The sequence below is a fragment of the Gouania willdenowi genome, chromosome 10 (genome assembly GCF_900634775.1).
Source record: "Gouania willdenowi chromosome 10, fGouWil2.1, whole genome shotgun sequence".
Taxonomy (NCBI): Eukaryota; Metazoa; Chordata; class Actinopteri; order Blenniiformes; family Gobiesocidae; genus Gouania; species Gouania willdenowi.
Window position 1 is genome coordinate 33309711 of NC_041053.1, and position 17491 is coordinate 33327201.

The following is a 17491-nucleotide window of genomic DNA, read 5'->3' on the forward strand; positions in this document are numbered from 1 at the left end:
AAATGAAATGTGAAAGTCAAAATACTACTGACACGTCAGAAAAGATATGGCAGCGGTGGGATTCGAACCCACGCCCCCGAAGAGACTGGAGCCTTAATCCAGCGCCTTAGACCGCTCGGCCACGCTACCGTAATAGCGTGGCGCTTTATTCATATTTCAACAAAAATCTTAGTTAAAAACATTTAAGAAAATATAATAAAATATAAACGACAAAAAGTACAAGAAAAGCAAAGTGATACTACACTTCTTAGCATACACATGTATGCTAGAATAATCAAAAAGTAATTTAAAATACTGTTTTATTCAAATTACATCCAAAAAACCACCAGACTTTCTCCATTTTTATATACAGCACAGAATCAAATTTTAATGTGTGGCTAATAAAAAGAAGGCTTGCATGTGTCTGTAAATGGGCGCGAACCAAGAGCTCAGGATAAAATTCAAACAGCAGTGGCAATAAAACGATGCCTACAAGTGCGTCTGTACAGGTCCTCAAAGAGCTCAGGATTTCTTGGAAGGGTAACAGGGAGGAAGGAGCCTGTGAGAGTTGGCTCGCACCCAAGGGTGGTCGATGACGCTCTGTAGAGAGAGGCGATCTATGGGGTTGTGGCGGAGCAGCTTTGAGATCAGGTCCCGAGCACCATCTGAGATGAATTTAGGAAACTGTATATCCACCTGAAAGCGAATAAAACGCATACAGCAATAAGATAGTGAAAGAGTAATATTAGAGCACAAATGTCAAACTCAAAGCTCGGGGACCAAATCCGGCCCTTCAGAGCATTCAATTCAGTCCGCAAGAGTAAGTGAACATGACAGCACTAACATGAATATTACCAAATAATTCAGTTGTAAATTGATGTAGAAATAACCTGAAAAATCTTGCAATTTTTCTCAAATTACTCCTCCAAATCTCCGCAAATTAAATAAAAATTGATTAAAAAAATAAATAAATCAAAGGACATTTAGGTATATTTATAACTGGAAGTGCAAACTTGGGCATATTAATGTTGAAATTGATTGTTTTCCTGCCTCAACCTACAGCTCAGTTGTAAACAAACTGGTCTGTATTTGGCCCTTGAACTAAAATGAGTTTGACACCCCTGGATTAGAAGGTAGGTTGAAGACTATGTTAAAGAAAGAGCAACAAACCTTTGTGATTCTCTTATACGTCTCAGTGTGGTTAGCAGTTTCAAATGGCGGGTTTCCAACCAAGCACTCATAGCAGAGAACTCCAATGCACCATAAATCCACCTTCTCACTGTGGGTGTGGCCTTCAATCATCTCTGGAGGAAGGTAGTCCAGTGTACCGCACATTGTGCGACGTCTGGAATGGTTGGAGACACGGTCAGCAGGAATTCAGAGAAACAGTTCCATATTACATCACACTGCATTTGAAATAAAGCACAGCAGTGGATGGTTTCTAACCTTAGAGAAGGTGCATGAACAGACCAGCCAAAATCTGCAATTTTCAGCTCTCCCCGATAACCAAGAAGCAGATTTTCAGGCTTGATGTCACGATGAATGACTTTCTTCTCATGGCAGTACATCAAAGCATCAGATATTTCCTCCATGTACTGGGAATGTTAAAAAAAAAAGAAATCACACAACATGAATTCAAAATGTTAAAAATGCTTACTAAAGCAGAGAGAATAACACTTGGAAATATAAGAGGAACTCTCGCTCTGTGCTTACTGTGGCAGTGCGTTGATCATCAAACCTTCCACATCGCTGCAAATCTTTGTACATTTCACCTCGTGGGGCATACTCCAAGACCAAGAACACCCGCTTACGGTCATGAAAGTAGTTGTAGAAACGCAGAATGTTTGGATGCCTGCGATGAAGACGAGAATGAGGCCATTAATTCAACATCTCTATCAAAGACACTGCTGACAAGCTTAGAAAACTAAATCTAAACAGAGAGACTGTGTGTAACAAACGGTATTTGCCAAAATGCATTACATTTGGGAGTAGTCGACATAAAATTACACTTTAATAGTATTAATATTACAAAAAAAAAACACAATTATTGAAAAGGAGGAATCCAGGAATGTTTCAAAACTATTAATAAATTGGTACCCAAACAATTCTTTAAGTGTTTTTTACTCAAGAAATTACATAGATTACCCAATCTTTTTGTCCCATGTACCCCTTTGCAGTTTTGTCAAATCATGTGTATTCCCTTCATGTCATTAATACCCTCTCTATAATTTCATGATTTTTAATTAAACAACAGGCTCTCCTAAACACCAAACTGTCTCCAACATTGGTTCCCTAAAGTTTAATCTAATTTAGTAATTTACTTCAATGTATGTATTTATTTAAATAATAACAATGCAACTTTTATGTGATTACATCAATAGTAAGTTAATACTATGTAAAATGTAGCAAATTATTGTGTCTTATTGTCAGTGTAATAAAATAGCCTCTACAACATAAAATAATCCTGTTTCAATAAATTACAAGAAAATATACAATTTTATTGGGCAATAGTACTGTTATTTTATGGTAAATTTGCCCAAAAAAACTTTACTTAAAAAATCATTGTTAAATCTTTCCAAGTATCCCCTGCAATATGTTCCTGTACCCCTTTTTTTTTCGAACCATAACATAGAACATTAATCATAATTCCCCTTTACCCAATAAGTTCCACCACTTTTCAAGTGTAAATCCACATTTTTACATGAATATAGAAAATCATCATAAATGTGATGCCAAACAAAACATTGAGAGCAATTACTGATACTCATTGATGAACTCATTTGATTGATACATTTCATGCATCACTACATCTGACAGGATCAGAAACTATGCAGAAAACCCAGTGTCATCTTGACAAAGACAGAAAATTAAGGGTTATTTTTGTTGGAACCAAATGCACCACCACATCAACATTTATGTATGGAGGTCCATGCATTTAAAAATGATAATGCCAAAAAAAAAAAAAAAGTGAGACAAGGAAGCAAAGAAATGTCACATTGGCAACGACCTTGAGATGAAATATGGGCGTTAGATACTTACTTGAGATGGGACTGAATCTCAATCTCCCTCCGGAGCTGATGCTCCACCCCCTCCTTCTCCATCTGGGACTTGAAAAGCACCTTCAGTGCAACAATGGCTTGAAGTTTCTTTACTTTAGCCAGGTACACGTTGCCAAACTTTCCCTTTCCCAGCGGTCGGCCGATGTCAAAGTCATCAAGGCAAACTTCCCTTTCATTAACAACACAAAAAAATACTTTAATTGCCTTTTTTCAAATTCAAAATACTTTATGCATCCCTGAGGGGCAATTCAGTTTCAGTTACATTCCGTGAAGAGACAATCACAATCATATAACATGGGGGGACAGAATCGAAGAGAACTGTCGGTCGCTGCTAAGGAGAAGTGGGAAAAACATTGTCTGAATTATTTACGAAAGGGGAGGAAGCCATCCCCGTACTTACTTTGTAGATGAACCAGAGGCTGAACTGACACTTTGACTTCCAGGCCCTAGAAGTTAAAACAAAAACACTAAGTCACAATTAGTCTAAACAGTAGTGTGTCTGAAAGCACTCTGTATGTGTGAAGGAAATTACCAGTGACAGGATTTTTGATAGGGTCAGCCCTAGGCTTCACCAAAATCCGCTGGGGACACGCCGACATGTTTGGGGTTGCAAACGGAAACTTAAGAGCAAACAAAAAATATACATTCACCACCAAATCATAAAAAGTCATGGAACTAAATTACTGACCACAATAATGCTAACATTTGGTTGACTGTAGTTCTTTTGAACCAAACTACAGTTTTTGAATACTTCAGATTGTATTAAAACTATGACGACTTACTGGTCTTTGAGAACCGCTTCGCTGAAAGTTTTCTTTATCCTGTAAAGACAAAAACAAAGATGACCAACATAAACTAATCATGGAATGATTATGATGACTGAGGAGCATGTCGCCAGATATCAAGATGGAAATATATTCACAGGTTTTGTCCACCATTAGAGAGCATTAGTGTTACACATCGAACAGCAAGCTTATAAATAAGTGTTTACTTAAACTAAATTCAAGTAACTAAAAAATAAAACGTCTTATAAATTATCTTCCTCGTTACCCAGAAGCATTTCTGATTTCATATTTTGTTAGTTAGGCCAAAAGCCTTTCAAGCCGTTATAATTGAAAGCCATAACATTATGACCCCTGATTATGTCTATATTAAAAAGTGTGATTTTGACACATTTGTCCGCAGGTAAATATTTTGTCTTTCAATTTAGTGAGTTAAAGGCAGAAAACACTCAAAGTGTATGGTTCATAACACTGTAGATATCGAGTGAGCCTAATAATGTGTGCTCATTATGTTATAAACTAAAAGCTGATGAAACATTTATAACACACGCAGTTAACTGCTTCTGAATAGATTATACTTGATATAATAAATACTTTTGAGTATTGGGGTAATAAACCTGTTTTAAGCGCGAATGGTTGGCCTTCTTTAAATTAAACCGGTTTAGTTTTTGCTGCGCACACTGTTTGTTAACCTCTAACATGTTAGCTAAGGAAGCTAGCGCCTTCGTTAGCAGAAACCAACGTCAGGTTAAACTAAAAACCCAAGCCTCTTTGTTGTACAATAGTCGACGTTTTCATCTATTGTTCGTGTCTAAATGATGTATGAATGTATAAATAACTGCTTACCTGCATAGCTGTAAGGAAAACGTCAGTGATAAAAACGTTCTGAGCTCAGTCTCTTTATTTAAAAACTCTGCAAGCAGCCGCCAAGCTTTTCGAAATGACACATTCCAAGGCCGTGATTGGTCGATACTACAAGCAGGGTGCGGTGCCTATTGGTTAAAATGGATTTACAGGAAGTCGTGTGATTTGCGAGTATTCGTGTTTGACCCGCCTTCCTGTTTGTCTACGTTTTTAAATACTTTTATTTAGAATATATATATTTTACATACAGCAAAGGCAAAGGCTTGTCTTTGTATATAAAAGAACCTAATTGAGCAAGCAATAAACTAAATAATACAGTGAACAAAATATGAAGATGTAAAAAAGAAAAAGTACATTTACAGACAATAACGTTTGTTTGTTTCTTTGTTTTTAAACCCTGTAAAGCTTGAATCATTAAATAATTGACAGAAAATTCCAATGTTTTGAAACTAAAGCCTTTATTTGTCACACACACATATATCAAAGCTCAAATATAGTTGTTTTCCCCCTAACCAACAAAAACATAATAAATAACCAACATGTGCTATTTTCATGCTCAGTGATTATCTGTCTTGTTTCCCATGTTGGTTACAAAATTATGCAATTTAAACTTAACTTAAAAAATAAAAGAAGACTTAATGTTTCTTGATATGTAAAATGCATGAAATGCAATGTATCCAATCTGATGCACCCTATTCAACACAGTTTTACTAAAACAAAGATTATGTAATGCAAACTAATTTCACAGTGCATCAACCAGTAACTCTTCCTATTGATGTTTCAGCAAAAAAAATATATTTTTCTTTAAAAATAGGGAAAGTTCTTCTTCTAAACTCACATGAGCATCTTTCCTCATAAATGACGAGCTTGTAGTGTTGCTGGAAAAGCCTCTGCTGAACTAATTACTGCCCATGGTGGATGGATTATCCATGTATTACATGTATATAATCATGAGGTTTTCAAGAAAGAGAAAAAATATATATGGTTTGCAGTTTGAAAGTGTTGATTGGAACAAAAAGAAGTATGTGACACAAAACCTTTGAGATTATTCATGCAGTGAATAAAATGACTTATTTTCCTATATAGAACCTATAGATGTGAACACTAACATAGTAAATTGTACATTGAATGAATACCTTTGTTTAGCAAAATGAATACCAACCTTAGCTGTAACTCAGTGGAATTCCATGTGAGCCAACAAGTAATCCATTTTCACATTGTCTTCTGCACAAAACACACTATGATCAATCTACCAATTTATTAAGAAACCAAGTAATTCACTAGTAAGATAAATCTAAGTTAGAGTGTAATTGTTTTGGAGGATATGTGTTTTTTAATTTCTTTGAATTCTAATTCTTAAGTATTTCATTTCACATAAATGTTTCTCTTTGCTGGCTCCATTACTAGCTATCAAATGTAAAAGTCTGCCATTTTTTTTTTTTGGAGGAGTAAGCTTATTGGAGAGGAGAGTAGAATATTTTGTGGCTATTCATTTTCTGGAGAAAAATATACTTTAAGAAAGAAAAGTTTTTTTTTATGTTTAAGTTATGAGAAATAATGAGACGAATTATACGTTTTTTAAAAAAAATCACTCTTTATTTTCATGAAAAACACAAATAACTTATTGTAATCAAGAAATTAAAAACAATGAAGTCATTTTGGATAATAACAGTGACTTATCGCTAAAAAACCATCTAGATTTCATTTCAAATTTCACTAAAAAATAAAATCAACCCAAACACAGGTGAAGTTTTTCTAAGATCTTGACAATGTGGTGTTGTTAAAATCGTATGACAGAACTGTTGATTTGAGGTTAAAAACCATGCACCTGCAGTAGGAAGTGTATAATGTTGGTCTTGGTAAAGATTTCTGTATGCTTGTCTGAGAACAAAAACACTTTCAGCATAACCGTCTTATTTGAGATAATTGCTTAAAAAGATCATTATTATGATTTGCCAGAGAATCTAATGTGTGTTCATCTGCAGTTCAAGAGCTATATCACTGTCTAATCATCCATCATTATGTGCAATATGTGCAATACCACTTGTTTATATTTTTTCTGTACTGTTATCTTGGCTAATATCTATTTTTGTTTTATTTTTTTCCTTTCTGTATTTGTATTAAGCCTTTTTTGCTCTTTGTGTCTTTGGCTGCTGTAACATGTTAATTTCCCCATTGGGGGATAAAATAAAGTATAATCTAATGTTTTCTACCTGCTTTTGACGACAGCATCAGGCTTCCATCTTACTTATAGTCCATCTAATTTAACTCTATACATTTAATTTGTTTCATGATTAACTTGGCATTGTGTTAAAATTATTTTCTGCTTTGAAATCCAAATAACGTTTTGTGATCTCACATTGAAACACCCAAATACGTCTAATCTTAACTCTGAATCATTACGCAGGGTTGGGGTCAATTAGAATTGTCATTGCATAATTGATCATTAGTTACAATTACGACTTATTTACAATTGTAATCGTAATTGAACAATATGTTGCCGTTGTAATCATAATAGAGTTCAGATAACTGACTTGGTAGTTGGCATGGAAATTCTATAAAAAACTGTCATTTACAATGTCATTAAAAACAAAACTGTGGAACCATGTTCTATGGCTTACACATAGGCCTACGTAGTTAACAGTTATTAAAATTCAAATTTCATATCAAGTTGACCTGCAGTTTTCTTGAAGACCATTATGTAAAAAAAAAAAAAAAAAAAATGAAATCTAGGGATATACTGACAGAAAAAAGGATCAGATGCCGACACTAAAAATATTTAATTGAATCAATTGTAATTGATGCCAATCCCGTCATTATGCAAGTACTGTCTCTCGTGTCAGGACAGATGTGGGCAAAATGTACTTAATATAACCCTATTTATTAATGAAAACTATTAATAACAGACTAACATAATTAATTAATAGATGTAAACTGTGTAGTTTGCTTTCATTCAGTCTGTGTTTATTTGAGCTGAGCAGTTGGTGAAAGCCAGTGTGCAGGATGGCAGCAGCTCACCCAGAATGTGTCTCACACTACAAATAATAGCATCACGTTTTTTGTTTTCATCACCGCTGCCGTCTGAATCTGCAGCCTCTTCTTCCTCCCCACCCTCCCTCTCTGCCCCCACGGGACCCCAAGGAGACAGAAACACCACATCCACAAACTCCATTTGGCGGAGTCCGCGCAGCGTCCGGCAGCTCCGGACCACCTGGTGCTCTGAGAGCCGACACGCCCACAGACGCAGACGCTTCAGGTCCTTCAGACGGTTGGTGGTGAGCAGTCCGGGGCCCACCTCCTTACCCCCAAGGCTCAGCTCCTCTAACCCTGGCCATCCCACGCCCAAAGCCAGGGAGGCCATCTGAACCTGCCGTCCTAAACTGCCAATTTCTAAAAACTTGAGGTGGGAAAGTCCCTCCACGCCGTTGATGCCAGTTTTAGCAGCACAGTCTCTCAGGCCTTTGACGGTTACACGAAAGGTGTCGCGTAGCTCCAGTCGACTGAGCTTCTCCCAGGAGGTGAGGCTCTGCAGGTGATGGTCCGTGAAGGACGGCACCGTGTTAACCACTAACCTTTCAATGATAATGTAAGATCTAGACCCATGTTCTCCCTGATGGCTGCCTGCTTCCGCTGCTTGGCTGAAAAAATCTGGCGGCAGCTCACACTCACGCAGCTCCAGCTCCTGTAGAGTCTGAGGCAGGACCCGAATGGTGACCAGGGATCTCAGGTCCACATGCAGGAGGTGGAGCTTGCTCAGACGAGGACACTTTGCACACAGAGCTTTGAGCCACGACTCTGAAAGGAGGGTCCCCTTACGGGCCGAGAGCAGGAAGCCACGCAGCCGCAGGCTCCGTAGGCCAGGACCGAGGCAGCGACGCAGCAGGAACCACAGGAAGCGGACTGAGACCTGACACACAATGGACCAGTGGTGGAAGTGAAGAAGAACTGACTTTGTCACTTATTGTACGGGTTCATTGTTTTATACACAAATGTAAATATATTTACAGTTTACACAAACTACACCTTTAAAAAACAAAAAATTTGAAATTTTATCCAGACAAACATTACAAAAATGATCCTTGGAAACGTCATAATTTGTTTTTCTGGTACTAGGGGTGTGCATTGCCATGAATCCGACAATACAATTCACGATTTACATGTCACAATACGATATATCCCGATACTAAACAACACAATATACTGTCAACATCAATAATTACAAATTTCACTTGCTTCACAAGTAATCATGTTACTGTAAGTGAGTTGCTTTTTTGAGAATATTCATAAATCAGTCATTTTACTTGTACTTGAGTACGTTTTAAAGTAAGTAAAGTAATTCATTACATGTCTTATTTTGAATTGAATTCATTGGTGTTATTTCATTTAAAAAAAATAGTACATTTTAACAAACCTTTTATTTCATACACTAGTGCAGTTCCCAAAAGAAGTCTATTCATACATGCATGGGAAGACTATATATACAGTCTGCCCACGCATGTATGAACATATACATGTAGGTGTTTGTGTACATGTACTGTATGTACATTCCACACTACAAAATAAGTAATAAAAGTATGTATGATTTGTGCTGATATCTTATCGTATCAATATCGGCCAATACACAAGGCTACAACATCGGTATTGTATCGGAAGTGAAAAAGTTGTACATTAATAATTTATGAACGGTATCATTGCAATCCAAACAAATCCAATGCTGCACACCTTGGAACCAAGCAGCAGCCATGTTGAAAGTCTCAGGTCAATCTGAGCCTGATTCGCAGAGATATTTGATAAAACACACACAGATTCCTTGTTTTATAGATAGATATGTCTATGTGGAAAAATAACGTATGTTCCAATTGTGCAAGATTTGGTCTCTTCCTTCAGTTTATACATGGGATGTTTACTGTATGCAAGGTAAACATGGAAATATTACTTTGAGTACTATTTCATCGAGCTACTTTTGATTTGTACTTGAGTATTTTATGTAGGACTTACTTGCACTTGTACTCGAGTACAATTTTAATGAAGTAACAGTACTTGTACTTGAGTAGCATATCTCAGTACTGTTTATACCTCTGCTAATGTGAATGAATCTCACCCGTTTACATGAGGTCAGGTTGACGTTCCTCCACAGCATTTGGTCTTTGGCTAGACGCTTCCATCTCTTGCACACTCTTTAAACAAAACAAAACAAAACGGTAGTTGGTAGTTCAGTCTCATAAAAGGAAAAGCATCGAAGCTGTAGTCGAAGATAGATTAAACATGTCCTCACCGTTGGGCTCTGATGAGCTCTATCACACTCAGATACGACAACAACTCGATCATGATGTTTTCAGGAAGGTTTTCCACATGATTATATTCACTTTCATCCATTTGATAAGTAAAATGCCACTAAAAACCACACACGGACTTCAGGCTGTGTTACACGCAGAGCGGTTACGCTCGAATTATTTTCCCCACGGAAACAAAGACTCTGACAAAAGGACCGAGCAGGAAACTAACAGGAAGCAAAACACAGTCAGAAAAAAAAAAAAAAAACATCCAGTTGTATTTAGGTGTGAATAACGTTTTTTTAGATTTTTTATTTAGGTAAATACTATATTAAAAAACTTTATCACTGGAGGAACGAGATAAACTTTTGGCTAATTCTATGTTTTTCTTCTTCATGGCAGAAATGCCTCGAGACTTGTTTTCATTTATGAATATTTTTTTTTATATTTTTCAATAGATCAATTTGTTGGTTGATTGTAAGTACATTGTTTAGCCCCTTGGTTCTTTTACGTGTTTTGTCCATAATCTGTATGAATGTGAAAGGTGGCTTTTTGTTTGTATCTTGTTCAATAAAAAAAAAATGATACCGTTAATAAATTATTTCATAAAATTGTCTTTAAATGCAGCTTTGCAGAACAGCTCAGTGTTGACACATACTCATGGCAACTAAGGATAAGTTATAACAGCTCAATGTTGATGGGTAGTCATGGTAGCTCAAGATAAGTTGAATGCTGCGCATAATCTACAGTAGTGACTGCAGAAAACGGCTTTTAAAAACGAATAAAGTGGGTCTAATATTCTAAAAAAAAAAAAAAAAAAAAAACACTCCGTAATAATTGACCAGCAGGTGTCCTCAGTGAGAGACGTTTGTAACTAAGGTGAATAATAATAATAATAATAATAATAATAATAATAATAATAATAATAATAATAATAATAATAATAAATTGTGTGTAGGTGTGCGATTCAGATTTAAATTTGTATTGGCAATTGACTGTTTACAAGGTCAGTTTAAAGAGGATTTAACTTTTATTCTGAATTAAAAAGAATTAAAGCTCCCATGTAAACCGGGCACTGCACTCGTTAACTAAAATGTAGTTTTTCAACGTGCTCCCTGTACGTGCAATAAAACGTAAGTGTTACGTCATGCCGCTGTACGCCGTTCTTATGCCTGTAATCTTTTACGCATGGGCAGTGCACTGGACAAGATGGCGACCAGCAATGGTGGAGGAATGGAAGTGGATGGAGCAGGCGAGTGTTTTATCATTATCCATGCGTTTATCATTAAAGCTGAATACATGCGCTGACTTGTGTGCGGGTTAATTTACGGGCTTTGTGTCAACATATTGAGTAGCTTTGTGGCGGATTTACATTAGAGACTATGAGCTGTTGATATAAGCGAACTAACGTTGACGTCCAAGCTGCTAAGCTGTCAAAATGTTTCATGTCTTTGTTGACGATTTAAGGAAAAGTCTTATCAGCTAAATATGTGGGCGAAAAACAGTTATTTTAGTGGTTGATCATCATCAAATAATCAATATTAGTGCGCCTCCCTGTTTGTTTGAATTAGAAATTGAATTTAGGTTTAAAAAAATCGCTTAATGCACTTATGTCAAACTCAAGGTCCGGGGGCCAAATCCGGCCCTTTGGAGCATCCAATTCGGCTCGCAAGAGAAAGTAAAAATGACAGAGAAAACATGAATTATTGTGTAAATGAAACCCAACACTATTTGCTGGGGCTCACAGTTTTCCCTGTGCTTATATCTCATGATTGCAGTCATTTTTTAATGTTAAACAGTACAAACTCCAAATTCTTGCAAAATCCTTCAATATTCCTCACATTTTGACACATTTCCCTCAATTGAATAGAAATTTGCCACAAAATCTTGGAAATTTAAAGTGAAGATCTTGATGGCACTGATATCTGTCACTTATTGCTTGGATATGGTCAGTTTCTTCCATATTTTGTATTTTATGAATACGTAGAAGTGCAAACCAGGGCACAATAATGTTGAAATTACTCGTTTTTCTGCATAAAATCTGTGGGCCACTTGAGATCAAACTGCTCTGTATTTGGCCGCTGAACTAAAATGAGTTTGACACTCTTGGCCTAGTGAATCTCATTTGTCTTTTGGCTTAAAAATGCCTACACACGTAGATTGTCGTTTACCAATATTCCCATGGTCACTTGTTAATCATTGTGTAGATTTGTTCTTGAAACAGCCATGATTCAACTAGTTATGGACCTGGGTGAGAGCCGGGTGTGGGGGGAAAAAGCTGGTTAAAAGGACTTAATCTTGAATAAATGTGTGCAATATTTGAGGTGTGCATGTGTCTGTGTGTCTGTAGCCTGCCCCAGCGTCATGGCCTCTGGGGTCACTGGCAGCGTCTCTGTGGCCTTACATCCTCTGGTCATCCTCAACATATCCGACCACTGGATACGCATCCGCTCGCAGGAAGGCCGACCGATGCAGGGTGCGTAGCGCAAAACCAGATGACGTGTGACACAGTTTAGTAGGAGAGAAGAATTTGTTCACACTTTTATCTTCACAGTGATTGGAGCGCTGATCGGGAAACAGGAGGGCAGAAACATAGAGGTGATGAATTCCTTTGAGCTTCTGTCCCACACCATCGATGAGAAAGTGCACATCGACAAAGAATACTACTACACCAAGGAGGAACAATGTAATTCTTTCTTTTTTGGACACTTTGTAACATTTCACCAAAAAATGGCAGCAAATGAACATTGATAGCTGTGGGGTTTTTTTGTGTCTCAGTCAAGCAGGTTTTTAAAGAAATGGAGTTCCTGGGCTGGTACACCACAGGGGGTTCTCCAGACCAGTCCGACATCCACATTCACAAGCAGGTACACGAACTCCCAAAGCAAATGCACAAATGTAGCATCTACCGTTCAATAAGGGTTGCCATAGTTATATTAAAAGGTATCAAATAGAAACGATGACATGTTGAATTCCTCAATTATTCTCATCCCTGTCAGGTGTGTGAGATCATCGAAAGTCCTCTGTTCCTCAAACTCAACCCCATGACGAAACACACTGACGTGAGTCCATCTGTTGTTTAAAGGGACCCTCCACTGTGTTTAGAAATGTGGCCTAAAATCTTTGAAATGTCATTAGAAGATCTGTGTCTAACAAAACACATTATTTCGCACCATATTTGTTTTATTAACTTTGAAAAAAATGGGACTGCTTTACAGTTTTAGGGCCTGTGTTCCACCATCTTGAAAACAAAGTGATTGATGATGTCATACGGTCCCTCAATATTGTGATTTAATATGCGATTATTTTGTCAAGGGCCTCTTGTCATGTATTTTTCAGTGAACACAAGCAATAAATCATTCTGTTCCATAACAAACAATTTCAGATTTAGTTAAATATAAAATATAAATTTTAAAGCACAGATTATAACAATAAAGCAAACAAATCTATGGCTTTACCTCTTCAACATATCTAACTTCACGTTTCATGAAACATGAAACTTCATAAACACACTCTGAACCTAACAGGGCAGTACAAGACAGGACAAGAAAAAATTAAATAAAATAAAAATCGCGTTTTACGATGTCGCAGTAAAATCGCAAATGCAATCGTTCAGCCTTAGCTGCTTTTGGTCGCTTTAAAATAACAGATAAAGTTAAAGATGTTGATGTAACCCCCTTGTTTAACGAAACAGGAAAAAAACCAGTTATGAACCAAAAAATATGTGGCTCTGTTCCAACTTTGTGGTTTGGTAGTCGACAATGAAGCAGAGAAGAAGAGCTCCCCTAAGGGACCTTCACTCTCCCTTAAACAGTGCGCGGCTGACACTCTGATAGGTGAAGTTGGTGAGTAAATCACTGACTTTTGTCCCATTTTTATAAGGCAATAAAATGAATAATATGGAGCAAAATAATGCGTTTTATTCGGCATAGATCTTCTAATAAGGACATTTTAAAGGTTTTCGGCCATGTTTGTAAAAACAGTGGAGGATGTCTTTAACATTAGCCATAACCTGGGGTTTTGTTGCTCTAAACAAAGTGTCCTGTTCACCCACAGCTTCCCGTTAGCGTTTATGAATCTGTGATTGACATCATCAACGGCGAGGTATTTAATGGTTCTATTTGAAATACTCTGCACATCTGTAATCATGTTGTTGTTGTTGTTGTTTATTAAACTGTGTGTGTTTCCAGGCAACCATGCTGTTTGCTGAGCTGACGTACACTCTGGCCACGGAGGAGGCGGAGAGAATCGGTGTGGATCACGTCGCTCGAATGACTGCCACCGGAACTGGAGAGAACTCAACAGGTTAGAGAGTAGTGGTGTGCATTGACCCATGAATCTGACGATCGGAATCACAAGTATTTTATTTATTAGGGGGAAATTGCTTTGTTACAGATGGTTGAGAAGTACTACAAATGAAAGAAAAAACACTAACAAAGAAATAAATAAATAAAGAAAACGTACATGATTATGTCAGACTGTTAATTAAATAAAGATTAAGTACAAGTGCACACATTACAATAGAATAATATAAATGTACAAATATAATATAGATATATACAAGAAGCTGTCAGGTTAAAGTGATGAGTTGTAGATATGATACGATTTGCGTGTCATGATACCATATATCCCAATACTAAACAATACGATATACATCGCGATATAGCACGATATCAATTATTACAAATTTCACTTTTACAAGTACACTATAGTATAAAATACAATTTATTTCATTTTTTTTTAAAGTTGCGAGAAAAGGTAAATGGTAACCAACTGTTATTCAAGTACAAATATCAAAAACAAGTGGTATGTTTATTGACCTGTCAAAAGTTTTGAAAAAAAGTTTAACTTTTGCTTCTGTTAAGTTGTTAAATTCTTCAAAATAAGTAACCACATACATCTATAAAAGTGCTCATTATGTTTTATGAAAATAAACTCAACTTCCAGCTAAAATGCATTGAGGAGTAAGAAGTGAGGTAGTTTAATAAGGTGTGATGTGGTTCACTGACATTAAAATGCTTTTCATACGTTAGCGCAGTTAAGTGTAGCGCAATTAAATAATCTTTTTTTATCATTTAAACACATTTTCTATTTGGATCGATACGATAATTGCATGGTGAAATATCGCAATACACCGCCAAATCAATTTTTTTCTTACGTCCTTATTAGGGAGTCTGTGAAAGTCACTGATTTAGTGACGGGATGAGCTACACAAAGTTTAAAGCTGCTAAACACTGAAAAAAATCCAGGTTGTTATGCTAATTTCTGCATCTGTCTTCTATATCAGTCGCTGAACACCTCATAGTGCAGCACAGCGCCATAAAGATGCTCCACAGCCGAGTGAAGATCATCCTGGAGTACGTCAGAGCCGTGGAGTCAGGTAAGAAGAAGGAAGCAGATCATTTTAGATCTGTTGTTCTACAAACTGACAGTTGTGTGTTTTGTCAGGAGAGGTGCCATTTAACCACGAGATCCTTCGGGAAGCGAATGCTCTGTGCCACAGACTGCCCGTCCTCAGCACCATCAAATTCAAAACAGACTTCTATGATGTGAGTGGATTCTTTGAGTTGTCCTCACATTCAACCATTCCTGACACTTTTAACGTCAGAATCTTTACTGAAGAATAGGATTGCATTTGAGCGTGCTTTATTTTCAACAATATATTAGTTTAATCTATTACAGATAACGGAATGTAGAAATATAAACAGTGTATTTTAACATTTTATTAATGAGTATATAGATTTTAAACCCTTTAGGTGTTGAGTCAGCGCCTGTATACATGTGTTTTGATGTAAAATTTTTGCAGCGCCAGACAAATATTGTTTTTTTCTTTTGCATTTAATAAAAATAAAAATAATTACTGACTTACATTTAAGTGAACTGTCTTGCATGAATATAAGATATAAGCTAACTGTCTCACTGTAATGTTTAAGGATTTACTTTGACGTTTTTCAGCGTATGGGCAAAATATTCATTACGGATACATTTGCATTTGTTAAAAAGTATGTCCGGGCCTGATACTTTTTTAACAAATGGTTTTCAGGAAAAATTTTACCAACTGAAATATCAAGTGTGTATTGCTTAATAAAGCAGAAAAATCCTAGCTTTGTAATCCTTTACACTCTGTTATCATCAACCGTATCCATGGAAACCTGATAAGAACTTTTTGACGTCAGTTTTTAAAAAGGCAATGAAGGACATGAGGTATTACAACAGGAACCATTGGCTGTGACCAACTGTCATGTTGTCCTTTCCACTCCGTTACCACAAAAAGCTAACGAAGTGGAAATACCTTCATCATTCAACCCCATGTTAAACAAAGATTAGAAAAATACAGCACAGCTAACATGGAATATTAAGTGACCTACTGCATTCTTAATTAAATTCCATGATTTTTAACATCCTGAATCAAAATGTTGCCTGTATGTAGAGATATGGGTCAAAGGCAATTAATTGTCATGGTTTCAATGCACAATGTGACGATATTTGATCACTAGTTTCAACTTAAGTAATTGTTTAAATAAATAGATACATTTTAACAGGTGATAACTCTGATAAATCACAACTTATTTGTTCATGCATGTCTCAGCGTTTAGTACCAAGTCTGTGGTAGGATTCCTGTTTAGCTGTGATATTAATGTTTTAATACAGTGCTTTCTGTAACCATGCTTCTCATTCTTCTCACCCCCCTCAGCAATGTAACGACGTGGGCCTCATGGCCTATTTAGGCACCATCACCAAGACCTGCAACAGTATGAACCAGTTCATCAACAAGTTCAACGTGCTGTACGACAGGCAGGGAATCGGCCGCAGGATGAGAGGACTCTTCTTTTGAGCTAAACGCCAAGACACAAGCACTTCACTTTATTTCACTCAGTTCTGCTGTTTTTTTTTTTTTTTTTTATTTTTTTAGTATTTTGATTTTCTGAAATGAACTCTGAAGGCAACAAAAATGTTTCACACCAGTTTACCAGTAACCAAACTGACACCACTAAGAGAGAGAGAGACGAGTACACATCACTCTGCAGTTTTATCTCAACTCGGTTTGTTTTATTGGTTTATGTTTCTGACGTAATAAACAATGTGCTATTTTTTTTCATGTGACTTTGAGCGTTTTCCTGGTATAAACCCTGCGGTTCGGGGTGCCACGTGGAGCAGCACCAGCAGCTGCTAGTCATTAGAAGCCTTCTTCCTGCTGTTTGATTTGCTTCTGAAAGTTTTAGGTGGGGAAAAGGGGGCGGGACAACTTTATAATGCAGGAGTCAGAGGTGTATAACAAGAGTCAGCATTTATTTGGTTATTAAATGTACACAGGAACTCCACATAATGACCCCCTTGTTATTTTATGAGTCTGTTTCTACACGCCACGTGGCACGGAGAGGAGCACAGGATTTTCTTTCACTTTTTCACTTTTTTTTTTGCCAAACTTACAATCAAATACATTAAACTTTCACTGAAATTTTCCAGATGTTTAGGTACAAGTAGAAAGGATGACCTGGCGTTGTCTTTCATGCCAGCAACACATTTATAAAGC

At 36.7% G+C, this 17491-nt stretch overlaps 3 protein-coding genes and 1 non-coding gene across 4 annotated transcripts; 1 reads left to right on the forward strand and 3 right to left on the reverse strand.

Moving 5' to 3' along the window:
- Window positions 1–47: 47 nt before the first annotated feature.
- trnal-aag (transfer RNA leucine (anticodon AAG)) lies at window positions 48–129 on the reverse strand. Its single transcript has one exon. It is a non-coding gene; the product is annotated as a tRNA-Leu (tRNA).
- A 176-nt stretch (window positions 130–305) lies between these two features.
- Window positions 306–4786, reverse strand: aurkb (aurora kinase B). Its single transcript, XM_028459823.1, has 9 exons — window positions 4667–4786; window positions 3821–3859; window positions 3571–3658; window positions 3439–3484; window positions 3019–3207; window positions 1693–1831; window positions 1426–1574; window positions 1150–1324; window positions 306–675 (listed from the first exon to the last, which is right to left on the reverse strand). The coding sequence occupies exons 1-9, from the start codon at window positions 4670–4672 to the stop codon at window positions 502–504; spliced, it is 1005 nt and encodes a 334-aa protein (XP_028315624.1). The 5' UTR covers window positions 4673–4786; the 3' UTR covers window positions 306–501.
- A 1478-nt stretch (window positions 4787–6264) lies between these two features.
- Window positions 6265–10126, reverse strand: LOC114471197 (F-box/LRR-repeat protein 12). Its single transcript, XM_028459837.1, has 3 exons — window positions 9960–10126; window positions 9786–9861; window positions 6265–8591 (listed from the first exon to the last, which is right to left on the reverse strand). The coding sequence occupies exons 1-3, from the start codon at window positions 10058–10060 to the stop codon at window positions 7638–7640; spliced, it is 1131 nt and encodes a 376-aa protein (XP_028315638.1). The 5' UTR covers window positions 10061–10126; the 3' UTR covers window positions 6265–7637.
- A 1009-nt stretch (window positions 10127–11135) lies between these two features.
- On the forward strand, window positions 11136–16965 carry cops6 (COP9 signalosome subunit 6). The gene is made up of 10 exons (XM_028459766.1): window positions 11136–11209; window positions 12308–12433; window positions 12512–12643; window positions 12736–12824; window positions 12957–13019; window positions 14014–14061; window positions 14148–14262; window positions 15245–15337; window positions 15406–15506; window positions 16652–16965. The coding sequence occupies exons 1-10, from the start codon at window positions 11146–11148 to the stop codon at window positions 16790–16792; spliced, it is 972 nt and encodes a 323-aa protein (XP_028315567.1). The 5' UTR covers window positions 11136–11145; the 3' UTR covers window positions 16793–16965.
- Window positions 16966–17491: the final 526 nt, after the last annotated feature.